This window comes from Rhinolophus ferrumequinum, chromosome 22 (genome assembly GCF_004115265.2).
Source record: "Rhinolophus ferrumequinum isolate MPI-CBG mRhiFer1 chromosome 22, mRhiFer1_v1.p, whole genome shotgun sequence".
In the NCBI taxonomy this organism is placed as follows: Eukaryota; Metazoa; Chordata; class Mammalia; order Chiroptera; family Rhinolophidae; genus Rhinolophus; species Rhinolophus ferrumequinum.
This window is the reverse complement of record NC_046305.1, coordinates 52,823,457-52,845,693: the sequence shown is the minus strand read 5'-3', so window position 1 is coordinate 52,845,693 and position 22,237 is coordinate 52,823,457. Positions and strand designations below refer to the sequence as shown.

The window sequence follows — 22,237 nt, the reverse complement described above, 5'->3', positions numbered from 1 at the left end:
AATAGAAACTGGATGAGTAATTCATTAGCACGCCATTTTGCTGATGTTTTTAATATGAACGTGTATCGTAAGAACAATCCTTATAAGATCTATTTTGCTCCTTTTCTCTGCTCTCATAGAATAAAAATATTCAGCCTATAAAATTTCCAATCATACATCAGCAAGAAGTGAAGATTTATTTTCCCATCAAGCTTACACCCAGCTTTCTGACTTTTCCTCACCATCCTATGGGAATGTTATATCGTTATAAAGTGCAGGTATGGTGTCCTATAATAGGAGAATTCACAAAGAGGCAAGTTAGTTTCTCTGACAGCTTAATTTATTGAAATTTGGCTAACGTTAAATTTTATTTCCCCCCAATCCTAATAGTATAACTCAGTTTTGGGTGACAACCAAATCATGCTCTTGCATACTGTCGTCCCAACAAGACTTAGTTTACGTTCTGTCGCTCTTCCGTATAGCCTTTCCTTATGAATTTTATAAAGATTTTTCAAGCTCCCTGTGCTCCTTTTTTGAATTTTGTGACATTGCCATTATTACATAACCTCCTTTTAGCATTTCCCTTGCCCATTTCTACCATAGCGTCACAGTTTCTTCCTGTGTCCAGAAATAATTTATTATATATTGTTATTTTTTAAATGTTATTTTACCAGATTTTACATCTTCACTTAAATTACATTTTTCCTGTTGTAGTAATTAACTGTAAGGCTGTATTTTTCACAGGTAGAAGGTGGCAGTGGCAACTTCACCTGGACCTCTTCTAATGAAACAGTGGCCATGGTAACCACAAAAGGAGTGGTAACGGCAGGTCAGGTCAGGGGCGACAGTACTATTTTGGCCCGAGATGTACAAAATCCCTTTCGATATGGAGAAATGAAGGTAAATGACTCTCCAGAGCACCTTATCCCCCGAGCCACTGCTGTCTAAATTTAAGTACAGGAACACATTTAAAAATTTTTCCTGGTCCAAACTGGCTATTTAAAAATGATGCTCAAATCCAGTCTGGAAGTACATATTCCTTAAATATTCCTAGACCTGGGTTGAGTCCTGCTTCACTTAATAGCCAGTTATTTAATGTCTGTGTTTCTTTATCTCTAAAAATGGGGGAAATGATAGTATCACCTCAAAAAGTTATTATCAGAATTAAACGAGATAACGTTTACCCCAATGCTTGGAATATAGTCAATAATTAATGTTATCTATTTTTATTATTGTATTTTGTTATTGTCATATATATGACCTTTACAATGACTTTATTTCTAGTCTCATATTTTTGTTTGTCAATCTTGTTCCTAAAAGATTGAAAACTTTTTTTTTCTGTATTATATAACCATTTTTCTGTTTTTCTCCCACTTTTAATGTATGTTAATATATATTATTCCCTGCAGGACTTAGCATTTTGAACATTTATTGAATACCCTTGGACACTTAACTCCATACTAGGTATTGTAGGACATTCAAAGAAATATAATAACATATTATCCCTACTTTAAAGAACCTAAAGTCTAACTAGGAAGATATATTCACATGAAAAGTTAAGTAACATTGTAAGGAAATGATACGTGAGGTATTTTAAAGCAGTATGATTGAGAGTTACTTGAATTGTGTAGTAAAAGTACTATTAGTTTACAAAAGAAAAATCCTTGTGGATGTGACTGGTTGGAGACTATCATGAAGAGATGGGAATTCGAACAGACTTTGCTGGAGCCACATGGAGACCTAAGGGTCAAACTTAACCTGCTGCCTTTCGGTAAATAAAGTCTGATCAGAGCACAGCCACCTTCGTTCATTTACGTATTATCTATAGCTGCTTGCAAGTCACAACTACAGAATTGGGTAGTTGCCACAGAGACCTTGTGGCCTCCGAAAGCCTAAAATATTTGCGATCTATCCTTTTACGGAAAACGTTTGCTGACCCCTGCTGTAGACAGTAGGGAACCAACACAAGTTTTTAATAAAGCCAATAATGTGGTAAAGTCTGTGTCTAGAAAGATACCTATTTTTACAGTCAGACAATAGCTGTATTTCACACAAGGAACAAGAGGTAGTTGCTGGTGCTGTTACTAATAAAGTAAAAGGGACTGAAGGGGAAAGTGAAGGCACAGTGACCAATTAACCTGAGCTAATGACATGGGATTGAGAAGAGAGGGGAGGGGACAAATTGAGGGTTGTTTTAGATGTAACTTTAGTGAGATTTGATGCCCTGAGGGGTGGGGAAAAGTGAAAGATTTAAAGACACAGAGGTATCTAGCTCTGGCAGCTGAGTGGATAGGAAACACAAGAACAGGAAAAAGAAAAAGGATGGTGATGAATCCAGCTTGGGGTACATTTAGTGTGTGATTCACCTATGGAGCATCCAGGTGAGTGTAATTGGAAATAGGGGTCTGAAGTACAATTGAAAGATTAGGACTGGAGAGAAATATTTGGCGTTATCAGCATTTGGTTGGTCATTGAAGTTTTGGAACTGGTTAGATTTCTCAGGAAGGGCACATAGAGTCAGAGAAAAAGATGTCACTCTAAGGGACATAAGCAGAGTAAGAGGAACTTGGAGAAGAAACATGAAACGTGACAAAAAAGACTGCCTTAGTCTGTCCGGGCAGCTATAACAATATACCATAGGCTTATAAACAATAGACTTTATTTCTCGCAGATTTGGAGGCTAAGAAGTCCAAAATCAAGGCACCAGCAGATTCAGTGTCTGGTAAGGGAAAGCTTCCGGGTTCATAGACGGCTGTCTTTTTGCTGTCACCTGACATGGCTGAAGGGAGCTCTGGGGGGTCTCTTATAAAAGCAATAATCCCATTTATGAGGCCCCCGCCATGATCTATTCACCTCCCAAAGGTCTCACCTCCTAACACCATTACTTTGGGGGTTGAGATTTCAACATATGCCTTGTGAGGGGACACAGACTATCTTTAGGAGAGACAAAATAAAAGATATTTTTAAATAGATATCAAGAAAGAGGAAATGCCAGCAAGTTTTTTTCTGTAAAGGGCCAGGTAGTAAATATGTTAATGTTCATAGGCCACATGTAGTCTCTGTCTTATATTCTCCTTTGTTGTTGTTTTTTATCTTACAACTCTTTAAAAATGCAAAAACCGGGGCAGCCGGATGGCTCAGAGTGCAAGCTCTGAACAGCAGGGTTGCCAGTTCGATTCCCCCATGAGCCAGTGAGCTGCGCCCTCCACAACTAGATTGAAGACAATGAGCTGCCAGAGGGGCAGCCAGATGGCTCAGTTGGTTAGAGCGTGTGCTCTTAACAACAAGGTTGCAGGTTCAATTCCCGCATGGGATGGTGGGCTGCTGGACTTGGAGCTGTGCCCTCCGCAACCAGATTGAAGGACAAAGACTTGATTTACGACTTGGCTTGGAGCTGATGGGCCCTGGAGAAACACTGTTTCCCAATATTCGCCAATAAATTTTTAAATAAATATGCAAAAACCATTCTTAGCTTTTACAAAAGCTAAGAAAATGCTTACACTGGCCATAAATTGCCAGACCTCTGCTGTATGGTGTTAGATGCTCTAGAGGGATCGATTGATTAAGGAATGAAATGAGTGACATGTTCAGCACCTACCACACACACACACAAACACACATGGTATATAGTATGTTTTGTACATAAAACAGATGTTCATGTATGTGTGTATTTAAATATTTAAGGAATATATCTAAGACTTTCCTAACATCATTTTCTTGAAAGATGAATTTCTCCTTCTAGATTTATGTCCTGAAACTGAACAAAATGGAACTATTACCATTTCACGCTGACGTGGAGATTGGCCAGCTTATAGAAATCCCCATCACCATGTACCATGTAAATAAGGAGACCAAAGAGGCCATCGCGTTCGCAGACTGCTCTCATTTACCCTTGGATGTGACCATGGATAAACAGGGAGTCTTTACTCTTTTCAAAGAAGGTAAGAGTAGGCTTTTTATTTTCTCCTTTCTTTGCCTTTGAATGAAAGGATGAATCATCAATTCAAAAACTACAAATTATCGTCTAAATTTCACATGTTACCTTTTCTTTACAACACTCTCATGTATTCTGTCAGCTGCCTTCTGGTAGATGTCATAATGTAATGTAGAAACAAAGGCACAGAAACTGAATGACATGTCCAGAGTTCACTGTGGCGAGACGATGTCAGTTTTTAGATCATATTAAGGTCTTCTGTTTGCAGCCTCAAGCTCTTTTCCTCTTCCTTCTTTAATATATGTCCCATGCCTCTTTCTAAGAGGCATGTAGTGCCATTTAATATATGTATATATTTTATTCAAAAAAAAGAAAAAATATTTTTAATAACTAAAAAATATGAATAAGCTATTCATGAAGACTGACAGCATTTCCTGTTATTGAACTTCACATTTGACCTTGATCACCATTTTTTTCCCTCAGTATTAATGACAGTAGTAGCAAGTAACATTTACTTAGCATTTACTATTTGCTGGGCTCTTTCCCGAAAGCCTTTTCCCTATTTACTCATTCAGTTCTTGCCATCCATCTATAAGGCTGCCATCACCGTGGACTTCTCCCTTGCCCTTGCTAATTATCCTGTACAGTAGCGCTCACGTCTTTCTCCTCTCCTCTGTTCTCAGGGCATCTCCTAACTTTTAGGCCCCCATTACCTCTCACCTAGACTAGAACAATTCCCTCCTAACTGTTCTTGCCTTTGGTAGTTGCGGCTACCAGACAGATCTTCATGAAGCTCAACTTCGATATTACTTTTCCTGCTCAAAAATTTCAAGAGGCTTCTCATTGCCAATGGAGTGGAGCTGAAATGCTTTTAGTTTAGTGTTCAAAGTCCTCCACGATATAAACCAACCTACGTTTCCTAACTTCATACGGTGGCTTCTCATACGCATCTAGCTGAACCAGTTCCTTTAGTTTCAATTTCCCCTATAACTCCCTCATGCACTCATTTGTATTTCTTTGTTCATTTGTCCGTTGGAGCTACTCTGTTCTGTATGTCTAAACCTTCCTTGATCTCTCCAGCTAGAAGTAATCTTTCTGTTTTTGCCAGATTTTGTAATGCTTATAATTTTCTAATATTTTAGTTTCTGTAAATGTCTTCTCCCCTTCTAAACTATAGATGCCTTGAGATTGGATCTTTGCTCATATTTATATCCTCACTGTGCATAGAATTGTGTCTTACATGATATATGTCTGTTAATAAAAGGAACCGATTTTTACATCAACTTGATGTAAACAATTGGGATCTAGTAGTTAGTGTGTGAGATCAAGTTTTTTTTTTAGTGTGTTAAAATCCTTTTATTTACATAGACTGATTTCCTTGAGAACTGCCTGTCTATCACCCTACTGAAGTCATGCTATTTGACCCGCAGGCATTCAGAGACCCGGACCAAAGCACTGTTCCAGCACACACATAGCAGCCCAGTCTCTGGGCCATACTCTGGTGACAGTGAGTGTGCCTGAATATGAAGAGTACTTGGAGGGCAGTGCCACATTTGCTGCTTACGAGCCCCTAAAGGTAAGCTGTTTCGTGGTAAGGACCTGGCGTGTATTTCCATGGACCCCACTGTGTCCACTTCAGCCTTCCCACCGCTCTGTGATCTCTGAAGATCAGTGATGTTTGTGTTCTCACTTACCACTCTCATCTGTAGATCTCCAGCTCTCTCATCAAACCTGAGAGTCAGGAAGTTTACTCCCTCATTTTCTGCCCAGGAATATCTTTATCTCATTACAAATATATCAATGTATATTAATACATTGTATCAGCAAGGTTTCGATATTCCCCTTCTTTTTTAATGAGGTATATAAAATATTTAGAGTAAGGTACATAAAGTACACTAATCTTAAGGTACTATTTAAATTTTTACATATGCATATATCTCTGTCAGCACCAACCCGAATAAGATATAAAATAGGAATATAGTCTCTTTTGAAGAACCCTGAAAGAAAACGTTCTATCCTAGCGAGGGAAGCCAGTCATCTTTTACCCTTTGTACTTACGGATTTACAGCACAACAGTTATTATTTTGGGCCCTAAGGATTGGTCCATTATAATTGGGACATTATGACAGGTGATGGTTCAAAAATAAACGTAGACAGAGCCTGATATGCTTTCTACATATTTGATTCCATTGGGAGCTAAAACTGATGTCTGCGCGATCGTGCTAGTAGATACCGACATGTCCTATCTTAATAGCACTTGGCGTAAGGAGGCACCGTAGGGGGAAAGGTAGCACGAATGAAAGAAGCAAGGTAAATTATTAATTTTAAAACTATAACTTGCTCATTAAAATGTGCAATTAAGTTAGCCTCACTGCACATTGTGTAGCATAAGTGTTAAACAAATGGTTCAAACGTATGTCATTTGTTCTCCTAATTAATTGCCTAATTAAGTGAAAGTGCTTGGCTGTGGTTCATTATCATTTCATTAGTTTTTTTTTTCTTTTTTTTTGGTTTTATCATTATCCAGAACCTTATTTCATATGTTGAGTGTCCACAAATCATCTGTCCCTTGAATAAAAACTAACCTTAAAGGAAAGGAAGTGAGATGACGATTTTCTTTTTCTACCTAGTATTTTAGTTAAATATTTCCCTTTACCTGCTGAAAAAAGAAATATATGTTCTACCTTTGTGATCACTATTATGTTTCAGTATGTCTATATGTAGTTCTCAATTTGTCCTTTCACATATCACTCCAATCAGTGGATCTGATTAGTTTGGGACTATACATCTGGGAAAAGGGAGTAGTTTTTGTTCTGCTTTCTCAGGGAGGCCATCAGTGGGCCTCGAACTAGTTTCATTTCTTTGCTTAGAGGCTCGTATGGCACTCCTTACTTGGCCTTTTTGTAACTGGCACACTCTTCATCTACTTCAACTCGGTCTTCCCCAGACTGTGAGCTCCACTGCGAGACAGGACCTTATTTTTTTTGAAAATTATTTTTAAATTATAGTTGACACACAACATTCTATTAGTTTCAAGTATACAACAAAGTGATTAGACATTCATATACAGGCAGGACATTATTTGGCTTTCTATTACCATATCCCAGTGGGCCATCAGTGAATACTTGTTGAGTTAAATTATATGTACATTGTTTAAGAGAATACTGCCATTAGACATGGGAATGTTTAATTTTAATAGTATTCAATAATAAATATGACTGATTAGTATAGGAAAGAAATACTAAAGCATGGTGTGCTTACATTTTTAGAATGATTGCTTCAACTCTGTCCTTTATTTTGTGACTTAGTCACTGTTGTAAACACTGTGCCATGCAAACATAACTCTGAGAACACTTCATTCCCCTAAAGCCCATTTCCTCATCTATAAATGGTATACATACAACTCTTGTCTATACTGGAGTAAATAATGCCTGTCTGACTACCTCTTAGGTGAGAGTTCTTTGAGAAATAGCACGAAGTGTATGATGTATTATTTTTATATTTTTAGCGCAGAATTTCTTTGATACTTAGTAAAATACTCATTTAAATGCTTCTTCAGTATTTATTCAATACCTTTTATGTGCACAACATTGTAGTAAATCCCACTGAGGAATAGAAATTCTTTTTTCAAATTTGGGCATAAGATACTCTCTTTTCTTCAGAAGTTTGCATAACTAGAGAACATAACAGGAATTATTAGACACATGCATATGAAGCATTTGACACATTTCAGTAGCACTGAGAGATGAACAAGTGTACAAATGAGTGGTAGAGACAAATACTGTTAGAGCTTAGAGGATGCAGGAGTGGGTGTGGTCTGGGATGATTGGACATAAATTAATGGATAAGGTGACAGATGAGTTAGGCTTGAATGATAGGTGGGATCTAACTTAGTACAGAGAGAGGAAAATGAAAGAAAAAAATTTAAAAAGAATTAGTAAGAAGCGTTCCAAGTGAGAGGCATGATGTATGTGTGTCTTAGTTTGGGACTTAAGTCTAATGTCATTTTCAGCAGAGTCAGATAACCAGTTTTTCACTTTAGAAAACTGTTGAATTCTGTAATCAATCAGGGATTAATTTTTTTACATGTCCTCAGGCTCTAAACCCTGTAGAAGTGGCCTTGGTGACATGGCAGTCTGTGAAGGAAATGGTCTTTGAAGGGGGCCCTCATCCATGGATCTTGGAGCCCTCCAGATTCTTCTTGGAGTTGAGCATGGAGAAGACAGAGAAAATTGAAATAACACAAGTCCGGCTTCCAGCTAAGAGAAAACAGAACCAGTACACCTACCGCGTTCTGTGCCTGGATTTAGGAGAACAAGTAGGAAAATGATATTTTTCTAACATTTCTTTTAGTAGTAATACTCCAAGTCTTTTGTGCTTCTAGCCATTCCTTTTCAGGTTCTAACTGATTTAGTTATGGACTAGATAGGAAAATTCTAATTATTGATTAAAGGGTGTGTGTGTGTGTGTGTGTGTGTGTGTGTGTGTGTGTGTGTGTATATATATATATATATATATCTTTTTTTAAAAGCTTACTGTCCTTTAAATATACCCAAAGTTTTTGGTTTGCTCATCTGAAAATTCTAACAGTTCATTCACTAAAAGGTTCAAGATCTTTTTTTGTAGCAATGAGCTTATTTTAGTCACTTTATCACTATAATTCATTTCCTTGTTGTCTAGACTGGAGGATATTTGGTTCCACCTCCAAAGGATTCGAGGAAGGGAAATTTGGTGTCAACTGTGTTTAGCAGTTTTTTTTTTAAGATTTATTGGGGAATATTGGGGAACAGTGTGTTTCTCCAAGGCCCATCAGCTCCAAATCATTGTCCTTTAGTCTAGTTGTGGAGGGCACAGCTCATGGCCCATGTGGGAATCAAACCAGCAACCCTGTTGTTCAGACCTCACACTCTAACCAACTGAGCCATCCCACCGTCCCTATCGTTAGCAGTTTTGAAGAACCAGTTAGATCTGTGCTGATAAGAGTAACAAATATGTCACCCTTTATCAGTTGAATTCGTTTTGATTATTTTTAGAGGTAGCAATGGATCCATCCACAGCTGTGCCCTGCTTCTATCAAAACCAGTAGTGCTTACTTCGGCAGCCCATATGCTAAAATTGGAATGATACAGAGAAGATTAGAATGGCCCCTGTGAAGGGATGACATGCAAATTCATGCAGTGTTCCATATTAAAACAAAACAAAACAAAACAAAACTAATAAAGATTGGCAGTTTGACTGGTGTTGAGAATTCAGGGTATGACTGCAACACAACCCCACTAACCAGCCCACAGGGAATCAGTGAATGATTTTAACTTAATGAAAACTGCGTTGTAACCTATTGAACTTCTTTAGTGAACTATATTGTATATATGGCTAGCTATTAGTAATTTCAGGCCAAATTGCCCCTTTTTGAAGCTCTCTAACTTCTTTTTATTTCCACATTCTGTTATTTCTTAGTACATGTAGTATTCCTTGTGGAAAGGAGACAAGTTGAAACAGAAATTAGTTTTTCTACTCTTTACCAATTGGTAACAAAAGCTCTGGTGGAGAAAAAGACTGAATTAATCGGTCAGTTAGATTTTTTTCATGTTCCCTTTGTGTTCAGATTTCCATAATGCCCTGGTTCCTCTTAGCACAGATACTTAAAAACAGTAATGTCTTCAGGAATTTGCCTGATTACAAAATCCAAAGGGACTCGATACCAGAATTTGCATAGTGAGCACATTTAGATTGGCGCGACTAATGTCCAGTGTCTACCCACAATTCTCTCTTGCTCTGGTGTTTCTTTAAAGGTTCTGACATTCCGGATTGGGAACCACCCTAGTGTCCTGAATCCTAGTCCCGCCATAGAGGTTGTGCAGGTCCGCTTCATATGTGCCCACCCTGCCCGCATGTCAGTAACCCCAGTGTACAAGGTGCCAGCTGGTGCCCAGCCGTGCCCTCTGTCGCAGCACAGCAAACAACTGGTAAGTTAGTTTCCACTAACTTGGCCCTTTTGTCTTCCATGCTTTAGAGAGAAATGGTCTGAAATACATCTTTTGTCTTATTAACGTTAAGGAAACTGTTTTATTTGTTACTCATTTTTGATAGTGTCTGAGAAGAAGTGATTAAGCTAGATTAGAGTTGACAGCAGTTAGTGACACTTAGTGACTTAGTGCTCACTGTACCTAGTCTAGTCAGCTTGTTGTTACTGCCATAGACAACTGGATCTCTCTAAATAACTTCCAAGTGGTTTGGCTAATTTCCTTCCCTACCAGATCTTTCATTAGCATTGTCAATACGTAATAGAATTTGCCTCCACTCGCAACCCATCCTGAAGAATCATGATCAGCAATAACATAGGTCATAGGTAGGCGACTTAGTGGCGTGTTCTCATTCGTAGGAAATGTATGCTGAAATATTTAGGGGTGAAGTGCCGTGATTCGCGCAAAAAAAAAAAAAAAAGACACACACACAGAGGGGGGAAAGTAGAGGAAGAGCTGGAGAAAGTAAATGGTGAATCTGGATGAAGTCTGTGTAGGTGTTCAGTATCCTATTCTTTGAACATCTGCAGGCTTAAAAATTGAAAAGAAAAAAATTGGGAGAAAACATGATCCCTAACTTCAGGGTTTTCTTACCAAGCCCCTTAAGCTATTGTTCTTTTCTTTTCTTTTCCCTTCTCTTCCCTTCTTTTTATTTTAATGCAGATCCCTGTATCGAGCCTAAGGGACACAGTCCTAGAACTGGCAGTGTTTGATGAACATGGGAGGAAGTTCGATAATTTCAGTTCACTAAGGCTAGAATGGAAATCGTCGAATGAAACACTAGCTCATTTTGAAAATTATAATTCAGTGGAGATGGTCGCAAAGGGTGATGGTAGTGGGCAGACCTGGTTACACGGTATTGTGAAAATTTACACATCCTTTCATATACCTGCTACATGGTTGTGTACTAAGTATTTCCTTATGGGTGACGTTTTATTTTAGATTTTATCTTATTCACCTTTCATCTTTCATCTTTGTATTTTTTAAGAAAACGTAAAGGTAGATTTCCTTGTTTGCAAAGCTAGGGTCTAAGGTCCAACAGTTCTCACAGAACATAAAAGTAAATTAATTTTTAAATGTATTGATTGCCTATTATTTGCCTATGATTATGGTAATATTATTCGTTTGTCAGCCAATATTCATCGAGTGGCTACTACATGTAAAACCCTCTGCTAGGCACTTGGAGATACAATAGTAAATGAAGATATAAATAATGTGACCACAGCCTCTGCCCTCACAGGCTTGCAGTCTGATTGGGGGAGCCAGACTTCAAACATTCCAGTTGTGTTAGGTGTTTTGAAGGGCAAACGTGGGGTGCTTTAAGAGCTTGTAACAGGAGCACCTAACCTACTTCAGAACAGAGAAGGCTACCCTGAGAAGATAAGCTATGTGCTGAGGCCTGACGGGGTGCTGGAAAGAGGAAACAGAAAGAATGAGCTGAGTAAGGAGAGAGAGGCTGACCGAGAGAGGAGGCCGGAGGCCTGGTGAGGTTCTAAGAGGGCAACGAGACCTCGTACACAGTCGCTCATCGAGCCTCTGCTTGTGTCACGTTGGCTGATGTCCACTCACCAAAGCTAGTCACCTGGCCAAAGCCAGCATCAGGGTGGGTGAGGACCACTCAGGACACGGATATCAGCAGGCGCGATTCACTGTGGGCCCTTAATTTAACAACCTACAACAATCAGTCCCCAAAGGGAAGACAACAGTGGTACAGAGGGTGACAGGTTTCTGGCGTGAGCATTTAGATGGGTGGTATAGCCGTTCAGTGCAATAAGAAACCCCAGAGAAGGAGACATAAGATTTCGCCTTTTCCTTACCCACAGGGAACTTACACAGAACAAGAGCTTAGCTAGAGAACATGACAATGCAATACTATTATGTAGATAATGCTGTAACAATATACAACCCATGGTCTGTACAGTTGGTGTAAAAAGCGATACAGAAGAGATGCTCCATATATGTGTGTGTGTGTGTGTGTATATACACCCTGTACCAATCAATTACCAAACACCATCAGTGTTATCTTCTACATACTTTCTGGGTTCGTCTCTGCCTCTCTAACCTCATCACTGATGTCCCCCCACCTCTGTCTTGCCCGACTGCAGTAGCCGCCTAACTGATCGCACTGTGTCTCTGCTTCTCTCTAAGCCTCCCTCCACACTATTCTAAGTCCAGAATCATCTTTCTAAAATACAAATCTGAATCTCTCTCTCAAAATTATTACTATTATTTTTGGCTACTATTTACTGAGCTCTTACGAAATGCCAGGTACTGCACTATGTACATCTTCTCATTAATCCTTATAACAACCATGAGAGACTGGCATTATTATCCCAATTTTGTAAGTTTACTCATTCAACAAATGCTTATTGCGTTCTTACTATATTCTAGGCACAGTTTTAGGCCCTGAGATTGTAACGGTCAACAGATGAAGCGGCAGGCTCTCTGACATCAAAGCCTATAATCTTGATCACTGACTATACTGTCACCATATTGTCTTCAGGGACTCCCGGTGTCCTTCAGGATAATATTCATGTGTTGCACCTTAACATACTGACCCTGCCTACTTCTTTGGCTTCACCTCTCGTTACCACCCACCTACACTCTACATTTTCTCATATTGACTGGCTTTAGATACTTCACCTTGATGAGGCTTGTCATACCTTTTTCCTTGGCAGATGTTGTATGTTCTCTTTTCTTGCATCTTCACTGGGCTAAAATTTTCCTCTAGTGATCCTAGGAGTTTTCTGTCCCCCTGTAGTCCCAATGTAAGGAAAGCATTCCTTCTTTTTGCTCCGATGTACACCGTGTATATGTGCTCTGTTTATACTTCTTTAACAGCACTTCCCACACGGTGTTGCGTGGCTGGTCTCTCTCTCAGTTGCCCTGCTAAGCTGTGGGTTCCTTTGAAGGCCAGGATTGTGTTTCCTTCTTTCCCTTTGTATCCAAATTACCTGGCATACTACCTAGCATATAGCAGGCCCTCAGTAAATCTTTGTTGAGTAAATGAATGACTGAACGGATGTAGCATCGTGAGAAAATTCTTCACACTTTTAGGCATGATCATCATATGTTGAAGATAAAATCAGAATTGACCTGCATAAAGTGGTGGGTTCATGTTAGTGAAATTTAAAAAAAGAAAGGCAAAAAATGAATGAGTAGAAGCAGGGTCAGCTTACGGAGGGCTTCAAAGGTAGTTTAAGGAGTTTGAATTGTTCTAGTAAGGAATAGTTAGCCATTTTAAATTTTTGAGTAAGGGACTGACATGACATTTACATACACAAAATAGTTCAGGAGACTGAAAGTTCCCAAAGGACTCTCTTAATTTCTCACTCCCATTTTTAAAACAAACAAAAATTTCGCTGTACATCCTTGTCAGCCTTTTTTTGGACTCACAGACCCTTAGAACTGGAATAATTGTAGATTTTGCCTGGCCCCATCCCTCATTTAATAAAGGAACTAAGAAATAGAGTGATCGCCCAAGGTCACGTGAGAATATAGTGGCAGAGTCAGCAGAAACACCCAGCTTTCTGGTTCTTGTGTATTTTCCCACTCAGTCCTTTTCTGTTCCTGCAATAAAACACCATTTGAAAAAAACTAAGGCAGAATTTGGTTTTCTGGAGATGCTTCCGTGCTCTCCGTGACACTGTTTTTCACAGGGTATTTTTCTGCATGTCTCCAGGTCATCAGCTTCTCAGAGCGCATCAGATAAAAGGGACGGTACATATTGGAGTCAATTTTGTGGGCTATCCAGAGCAGAACGGTCCAAAGGCAAGTGGACATTGTTATGTAAGAAACAACTGAAATTTAAGGCTCTTCTTTAGAAGGCGTTTGCAACTAATATAAATCTAGGCACTGAGCTCCTCTATCATTCTCTTGTCTTCGACACTTGAAAGAGTTCTGCAATCTTTTCTCACTGAGCTGAAAAACTGAAAGTATATATTCACCTCTGTGGTTCTTACTGCCTTTCTAGGAACTTTCCGACTTGCCCAGGTCTGCAGGCGTGGAGCTGCTCCTGGTGGAAGACGTCACTGTGTTGCCTCAGAATGCTACTATCTACAACCATCCTGATGTGAAGGTAGGAGCTGAACGGGTCTGCTTAAGTGGAATCGTGTCGGACAGGCGCGTACTCAACTATTAACATTCACAGTATAACAATTAACAAGCTCACGTACGTATTTAAAATCACGGATACACGTATGCACATGTAGTAATTAGCTTCAATATCCTTAGCAGTTATACTTCAATCATATTTTGTCTTTGGTCCATTGACCTGAATCTTCTAATCCCATACTCTTTCTTAGGTAGATAGGAACTTATTTTCTTTGAATTATTTATAAACCAAAGGGAATGAAATATTGTGTGTCTGATTGTTCCATAGGAAATATTTAGCCTGGTGGAAGGATCTGGTTATTTTTCAGTCAACAGCAGTGAGCAGAACATTGTCACCATCACTTCCATGGAAGCAGAAAGTTCTGTCCAGGTGAGTTCGAGAGATATTCCCAGACTGGTGGGCTCAGGCCAAAGCCATTTTTAGGGGAATGGTTGGGAAAAATTCCACTGTGTGTCTCAAACTAGTTACAAAAGTAACATTTGTTTCTTTTTCTTTTCTTAACCTATATAGATTCTACAACTGAAAATGAGGGTTTTTTGTTTTTCGTTTTTTTGTAACTAGCCGCAGTGCTGGGCAATTTTTGGTTCTGGTTGAGCTGAGACAGTAGGAGACGTTTAATTATAAGATTTCCATTAAAAGAAGGTTCATTTCTGTAAATTTCAAAGCACAAACTATGCAGATAGTTAGATGATGTACTATTGACTTTATAACTTGAATATATAGTGTTTTCAGCCAGGAATTGACAACTCAAAGTTGTAAGCTGACTCCATACTCCATACTCCAAGGGATTTGCTTTTAGTTGACTTATAGTAATAAAAGTAATACATTGGCATATGTGAATCTTTCCTTTCTTTCTAAGAGCTCAGAGGAATTTAACTTACTTTAGTCATAATGTTTCTTTTTAAAAGGGGAGACTGAGGCACAGTGTGCAGGCAGAGCAAGTGAAAGCATGCTGTTGGGTGGGAGCTGTAGCACAAGAAGGAAAAACAAAAGTCAGTCTGCCAGGGCTTTCTCCTTCACTGGCAACTGCAACAATGTAAATGGACTTGATTTTCTTCATGAAAACCTTTCCTTGGTCATGGTTAAGAGGCTATATGCATGTGTTGGATTCTGCTTGAATTCTATAAACTTAAATTCTGTTCCTTCTCAGTTAATACTTGTTAAGGGTGCACATTTTGCCATTAGCTAAAACATCACATTAGGGGGATATATACGAGTATATATTATGCTATGCCTGAAACATGTACTGTGAGCTCATCAGAATTCCCATCACAAAAGAAATAAGATACTGTACTTTCTGCTTTGGATGAAAACAGTTGCTATGATTATGCTTGGAGCATGTTTGCTTCTCTACCCAGCCCAACTACCATCTCCTTCCTTCTAGTTAATTCCAGTCCATCCTGGATTTCTCACCTTGGAGGTCTATGATCTGTGCTTGGCTTTCTTGGGTCCAGCAGTGGCCCATCTCACTGTGTCAGACATACAAGAGCTAGAGCTTGATCTGATTGATAAGGTGAGAGATGTGTGCTTTGTCTCATGAATAAAGGAGGCCTCATTGCTACTCTCTAGCGTCACTTCACATAGTCTCTGCTCAGCTCCTGTGTATGTGTGTTTCCCAGGACCTTTGGTGATGGAATTGGAAATACCTGCCCTTAAAGAACACCAGTCCAACAGTAAACATGGTGAAGATAAAAATACAGTACACATAGATTAGTCTTCGTTGAACAAAGGCTGACCAGGAACATTTAGCACGAACAAAATAGTTTGCCACCCTCTAAGGGTTAGACTGTCCTTGGTGAATGAGACACCTCTACTAAAATTACCTTTTTCCTTCTTTTAACTACCAGGTTGAAATATCTAAAACTGTGTTAGTAACTCTGAGGGTTCTTGGCTCTTCCAAACGCCCATTCCAAAATAAATACTTCAGAAACATGGAGCTCACACTACAGTTGGCTTCTGCCATTGTCACCCTGACGTGAGTGCCATTCAATGCTTCTTTCTCCCTGTGTTTTAACACCATTGAGAACCTCTCTCCTTGGCGCCTGGTCCATTCTCCGTTAGGTTATTTCAGATTTTCCGCTTTCCTTTTCTGTTGCAGAACCTTTCAGCCTGTATTCTCTCTTCCCATGTTCAGCATCTAGAAAATTCCCCTTCCAGAACATCAGAAGTCTTGTTTTAGGGCTAAAATCACGGGTCTCATTAATATTTCCATTTTGTGAAACTTCTCCCTGGAGGACACCCTTTGGGGGTGCTTCAGGCTGGTGGGCCTCACAAACCCTATGTAGAAGCAGAGGCACTAGTATTCCCCTCTGAGAAGGGAATTACAGGGATCCCAAGGCAGTGTAGTATTTGCAGTTTTGCCAGTCTACTTTTATATCGCCCTTATGCCTTTGGAGTCCTAGAACAAATTGTCCTTCGGGAGAGTCCTGTCATTGCTCTGAACTTTGTCTTGACTTTGTAAATTTATTTTCTGGCTGTTCCCTCAAACCAGAGTGAAAATGAGCATAAAACATTAGGTATCTTAGAAAGATGCATAACTGGCCATTCTTAAAACCAAATCTTTCTCACCTAAAAACATGTGGGTCTCGGCAGGCTAATGGAGGAACAGGACGAATACTCTGCAAATTATATCCTTCGTGCTGTCACGATCGGGCAAACCACCCTTGTGGCCACGGCCAGGGACAAGACGGGGAGAAAATTCACATCAGCTCCTCGGCAAATTGAAGTAAGGAAAAGATCTCATCCCAAAGTGGTACTTCATCTTATTTGACATTATTTTTCTTTTCCATTTGTACAAGTTGAAAATTGTTTGGCTGAAAAAAAAAATGATATAGTTGTCTTAACACCTACAGCAATATGTAATTTGGTTTTGGTTTCGGTTTTTCTGTATAAAAGTAATACCCTTCTTGTAGAAACTGGAAAGCAGAAAACAATATAAAGATGCAGAATGAAAATCACCTATAATTCCACTACTTAGAGGCAACCACTATTAAGATTTCAGTGTATTTCCTTCACTTTTCTTCTCGATGCTTATTTTTTTTTTTTTTTATTGGGGAAGGGGAACAGGACTTTATTGGGGAACAGTGTGTACTTCCAGGACTTTTTTCCAAGTCAAGTTGTTGTCCTTTCAGTCTTAGTTGTGGAGGGCGCAGCTCAGCTCCAGGTCCAGTTGCCGTTGCTAGTTGCAGGGGGCGCAGCCCACCATCCCTTGCGAGGGTCAAACTGGCAACCTTGTGGTTGAGAGGACGCGCTCCAACCAACTGAGCCATCGGGGAGCTCAGCGGCAGCTCAGCTCAAGATGCCGTGTTCAATCTTAGTTGCAGGGGGCGGAGCCCACCATCCCTTGTGGGACTCGAGGAATTCAACTGGCAACCTTGTGGTTGAGAGCCCACTGGCCCATGTGGGAATCGAACCAGCAGCCTTCGGAGTTAGGAGCACGGAGTTCTAACTGCCTGAGCCACTGGGCCGGCCCCTGATGCTTGTTTTAACATGGATGAATCATAGTGTTTTTTTCATCTTCATCTTCTATCACAAGTATTTTCTTGGGGCAGCCAGTTAGCTCAGTTGATTAGAGCACGATGCTCGTAACACCAGGGTTGCCGGTTCGATCCCTGCATGGGCCAATGTGAGCTGCACCTTCCACAACTAGATTGAAACAACTATTTGACTTGGAGCTGACGTGTTCTGGAAAAACACACTTAAAAATAAATAGAATTATGTCAGGACTTTTTTCAGTTGAATTTATTGTCTGTGCTTTATTCATATTTAGCTTTTTGAGACTTTAAAGATGATCAGCCTGCATTTATGTAACTTTTATAATTGATAATTACAATTTATTGTCAAGTCACAATAATAAACATCCTTTTTCTCAGCAAAATAAATAAATAAACAAATAAATTGTTTTTTTAAAAAAATGAAAAAGTGTTTTCTTATGTCCTTAAAAGCTGATTGTTGGCCATGTATTGATAATTGTTGAAGCTGGGTGGTAGGTATCTGAGTTCTTTATACTATTCTCTCTACTTTTATATATGTTTGAAAAAAGTAAAAGACACATAATTGTAAACATTTTAATGGCCACTTTTATTCCAGCGAATGGATATGTAATCTTATTTAAGCATTCTCATTTAAGTAATTTATAATTTTTGGTATTATAAATGTATATTTATAAATAAAACAAAACACAAGTCTTGGTGTATAATTGCATTGTACGTAATTAGGATTTTCCCCTTGGAATGAACTGCATGGTCATTTGTTATGAAATTAACTCTAGGTAGTCACTCTTGTTTCTTTGGTTTTCTCCTTCAAGGTGTTTCCTCCATTCAAACTTGTTCCAGAGAAAATGACACTGATTCCAACTAACATGATGCAGGTGATCTTAAAGATAGAAAAACAAGACTTAGCCTTTCTCCCCATCCCACCTCTGCGCCAGCACACACATACGCACACACACCTTTTCCTATCAGCGTCCTCTCGTCTACTCCCAGTCAAGTACAACGATACAGAAGAAAAGCAGTATTTTCCCAATTCCATGATGAACGTAATATAAACCTCTTAGAGTCCCATGGATCATTTGTAGCACTTCCGTTTCTTCTGCATTTGCATTGATGGGGGATATGCCTGTAGGGAAGTGGGGGACGATGAAGATGTCAAGTTGTTTGGACAAAATATCGGGAACAGCGGTGTGACTTCTCCCCATGCTTCGGGCATTCACCGGTCTGTTTCAATTCCAGGTAATGTCTGAAGGTGGCCCCCAACCCCAGTCCATCATCCACTTCTCCATCAGTAATCAGACAGTGGCAGTTGTTAACAGGAGGGGACAAGTTACAGGGAAGATGGTTGGCACAGCTGTGCTCCGTGGCACGATCCAGACAGTGAACGAAGATACTGGCAAAGTGATCGTGTTTTCCCAGGTACTGGTTCTTTGTTCTGCTCGGCTTCTCCTCTTCCGTCTGGGAGCCATACTGGGAGGTGGGGAGGGAAGAAGGATGAGGGGCGTGTCGCCAGCCCAGGAAAGCCCTGTGAGTCTCCTCATCTGGCATGCGCTTAACCAGGCATGGACATGGGTAATCTTCAGGGGGAACCCACAGTTCTTGGCGTTGTCATAAGACCGAGTCCGTGTCCTCAGGGAATTGTCTACAGGGCAAAAGCAAACCTGCTGTGGCATGATTTCTGTTTGTCTTTGAGTGCCCCCAACAATGCCAGACTAGTTATCCCAAACACCTCTGTGCAGCCGACACCCCCTCTTACTAAGCCGCTCCCCACCCTGTTGAGCAGGATGAAGTCCAAATTGAAGTCGTTCGGTTAAGGGCTGTTAGGATCCTGGCAGCTGCCACTCGACTCGTCACAGCCACCCAGGTCGGTCGGATGACCCTGCTCTAGGTCCGGGTTTTGGACAATGCCACGTGGGCAGTGGGCAGGGGACAGAGCACAAAACCTCTTTCTTTTTAGATGCCAGTTTACGTCATGGGGGTGACCGGTACCCAGACCCCTTTCTCCTTCAGCAACGCCAGCCCTGGGCTCACGTTCCACTGGTCCATGAGCAAACGGGATGTACTGGATCTAGTGCCCAGGCATTCAGAGGTGGGACTTCACCTGTGTGTTACGTTACCTTAGGGATCTTGTCATGACAGTTACTTCATCAGAAGTTACGGACTGACTAACTACGTAACATTATTACTTATGTTTTTTTTCTACTGTTGTATGAATTCTGGAAACATGTAACTCATAGGCGGCATCCAGTGTGAGTACTCAGGTCGTGCTATTGAGTTTTAATATACTTCGCTAGAAAGAGCTCTTGAGAGCAGTGTTTCCTTTAAATAGTGCATTTGTTGGTACATGTGTGAGCAGATGAAGAGTTACATGAGTGACACCATTATGAATATAAAATAGATGTACATAGAGTTTAAATATTACTATAATCTTTGGACATGTTCAGACACTTGATTACATTCAGAATCACGTTTATGATGCGTGACGAGCGTTGACATTATCAGCATGAAAGGGGGGTGCTGGGCACTTTCCCAGGCGCGCGCCCCTGGGGCGCTGTGGGTGCCCTGGGGCTGGTGTGGGCCACCCGCTGGCCGCGGAGTCTAGACTGAGTGCCTTGAGTCAAGAACGAATTTCAGAAGGTCCTGCACGGCTGCCGTGGGTGGTGCCGGCTCCTCCCAGCTGCGCGCCTCCCGCATCTGGATTGGCTGCAGCCCTCATGATAGACATGGAGGGAATCCACAGTGCAGCCGGAGGCTCTGTGTCCGTGAAAAGGACCATGCTGGTTAATACACATAGCATTACGCTGTCCTCTGACGCGGGACAAGGAAAGAAAGGTGGACGCTGCAGACAGACTCTGTCTAGTTCACACTGTTCTTACCTGATCGTCAGCTTGGTGGAACCTACCCATGGTGGTGTGGGGACAGTGGCAGCCACCTATGTCTGGGCTTTACATTCAGAAGATGGAAGCTGCGGCCAAGGTACCCAGTAGGTCGCAGTTCAGTGGCCATGAGAAAAAAGAATTTGACTTTGGGAGACAACGGAGTAGTTAGAGGAACTGGAATGAGGGCATTTCTGGGGCCAATTAACAGGAAAAGAGGGCGTCTGGGGAAAGTAAAAAATCTATTTGCAATCTTTCTAAGACACTCGAGATCTATCACCTAGGGAAGGTGCAGTGGTTGGGTTTGTCTGCCCTGGGCTGCCCAGGCCTGGTCCTACTGGGCGCCGAGGAGACATGGAGCTGTGCTCAGTTTGGGAGAACTCTGCGCTGGGACTTGCCTGCTTTTCTGGAGTAACAAATAAGGATTGTGTGAAAGCAGGGTTCGGTCTAGGCCTCAGCGAATGTTCTACTTCTCCCTTCCTCCAGTGCTCTTACCTAAAGCATCACTCTTTTCTCTAGCAGAAGAAATGGCTGAGAGCCACACAGAGCTCTCTCCTGCTTCAGGTCTGCATGGGCAACCTGGGTTATGAAATAGGCAGTAGAAAGGTCTCCAGTGCCCCACATAGTAGAGTTCCTGGACTGTGGTGTCACCATTTAGAGATTCATTTGGATGACACAATTGTAAACCTCGTTCTTCTGCATAAGATGTTCTTCCAGACAACTGGTTGAGATCTGTTGAGATTCCACAAAGGCAATGGAAATGTTTATGGAGGGGAGAAGGGAAAGGTGATTTTGGAACCTGGAACTCTATGTGAGTCAAGAGAGCGAGAAGGAAGGTGTGGGCTCTGGACACCAGCAGGGTAGGGGAGGTAGGACATGAACTGTGTACCACGAAGTAGGCAGGTGCTCCTTCAACCTGTTAGTGTTAGCCTGCCCTCTCAGGCCAGAAATGTGGCAAGGCCTAATCCTCATCCAGTCCAGACTAGAAAGGCGGGGGCAGCAGGTGCGGAGATGTCAGCGGGTTTTAGCAGAGTCCTCAAACAGGAGCTCCCTTCCTTTCTGCTGCCACTCTGAACTCCGGGAGTAGATTGCCTCGCTTCTCTCCCGTCTCAGGTTCTACTGTCTGAACCCATTCTGCAAACCCCTTTCTTCATTTCCGTTCTTCTCCTATCAATGAATTGACTCCGAGATAACAAGACTCTTCCAGAGGCTTGCTGGAAGTAGTTGGGCCCTGCAAACAGAGGTTTGCATGAGGGGTGACCGCATCGCTAAGATAGGAAAACAAGCCCTGGGACCCCAGCTCTTCTCAATAGCTGTCTCCAACGTATATTTTCCTTGCTGTTCCGACACAGAGGGAGGGGCAGTGTCCATTCCTGAGTGTTTCTCCATCCATCCCCTCGCTGTCTAGGTTTCTCTGCAGCTCCCAGGAGAGAATAACTTCGCCATGGTGATCCACACCAAAGCAGCTGGTCGGACCAGTGTCAAAGTCACTGTCTGCTGTCAGGACACTTCCTCTGGGCAGTTTGAGGGGAATTTGTTGGAACTGTCTGATGAAGTGCAGATCCTGGTAAGGTCCCCAACCGAAATCTTGTTTTTGTAGATCAAGGAGAAAAAGGTTGTATTCGCTTATCATCCATGAAGAGCTTAGTCTGAATAGAGATTGGGAAAATGCTAGCAGGATACCTGGTTTACAGTTTATAGGTTTATAGTTTCTAGATCTTTTTCATTCCTGCTAATTGCCTCCATATAAGTATTGACATTAGAAACTATAGTACATGAACACAGGATATGAACAGCATAATAACTAAAGTATGAATTTG

The 22,237-nt window shown here is 41.0% G+C and overlaps 1 protein-coding gene and 1 non-coding gene across 5 annotated transcripts in view; both read left to right on the top strand.

Annotated features, from left to right (window-relative positions):
- NUP210L (nucleoporin 210 like) overlaps positions 1-22,237 on the top strand; it is a 58,631-nt gene that overhangs the window by 20,414 nt on the left and 15,980 nt on the right. For all 4 annotated transcript variants that reach the window (XM_033093136.1, XM_033093135.1, XM_033093134.1 and 1 more), the window contains exons 11-28: positions 120-257; positions 724-879; positions 3,722-3,920; positions 5,344-5,489; positions 8,010-8,231; positions 9,706-9,879; positions 10,600-10,792; positions 13,619-13,707; positions 13,910-14,014; positions 14,318-14,419; positions 15,435-15,563; positions 15,898-16,025; positions 16,643-16,775; positions 18,357-18,419; positions 18,781-18,960; positions 19,325-19,405; positions 19,499-19,630; positions 21,826-21,984. In XM_033093136.1, coding sequence (XP_032949027.1) covers positions 120-257; positions 724-879; positions 3,722-3,920; positions 5,344-5,489; positions 8,010-8,231; positions 9,706-9,879; positions 10,600-10,792; positions 13,619-13,707; positions 13,910-14,014; positions 14,318-14,419; positions 15,435-15,563; positions 15,898-16,025; positions 16,643-16,775; positions 18,357-18,419; positions 18,781-18,960; positions 19,325-19,405; positions 19,499-19,630; positions 21,826-21,984 — 2,529 coding nt within the window. The remainder of the gene's footprint in view (positions 1-119; positions 258-723; positions 880-3,721; positions 3,921-5,343; positions 5,490-8,009; positions 8,232-9,705; positions 9,880-10,599; positions 10,793-13,618; positions 13,708-13,909; positions 14,015-14,317; positions 14,420-15,434; positions 15,564-15,897; positions 16,026-16,642; positions 16,776-18,356; positions 18,420-18,780; positions 18,961-19,324; positions 19,406-19,498; positions 19,631-21,825; positions 21,985-22,237) is intronic.
- Positions 8,999-9,105, top strand: LOC117015491 (U6 spliceosomal RNA). Its single transcript, XR_004421729.1, has one exon. It is a non-coding gene; the product is annotated as a U6 spliceosomal RNA (small nuclear RNA).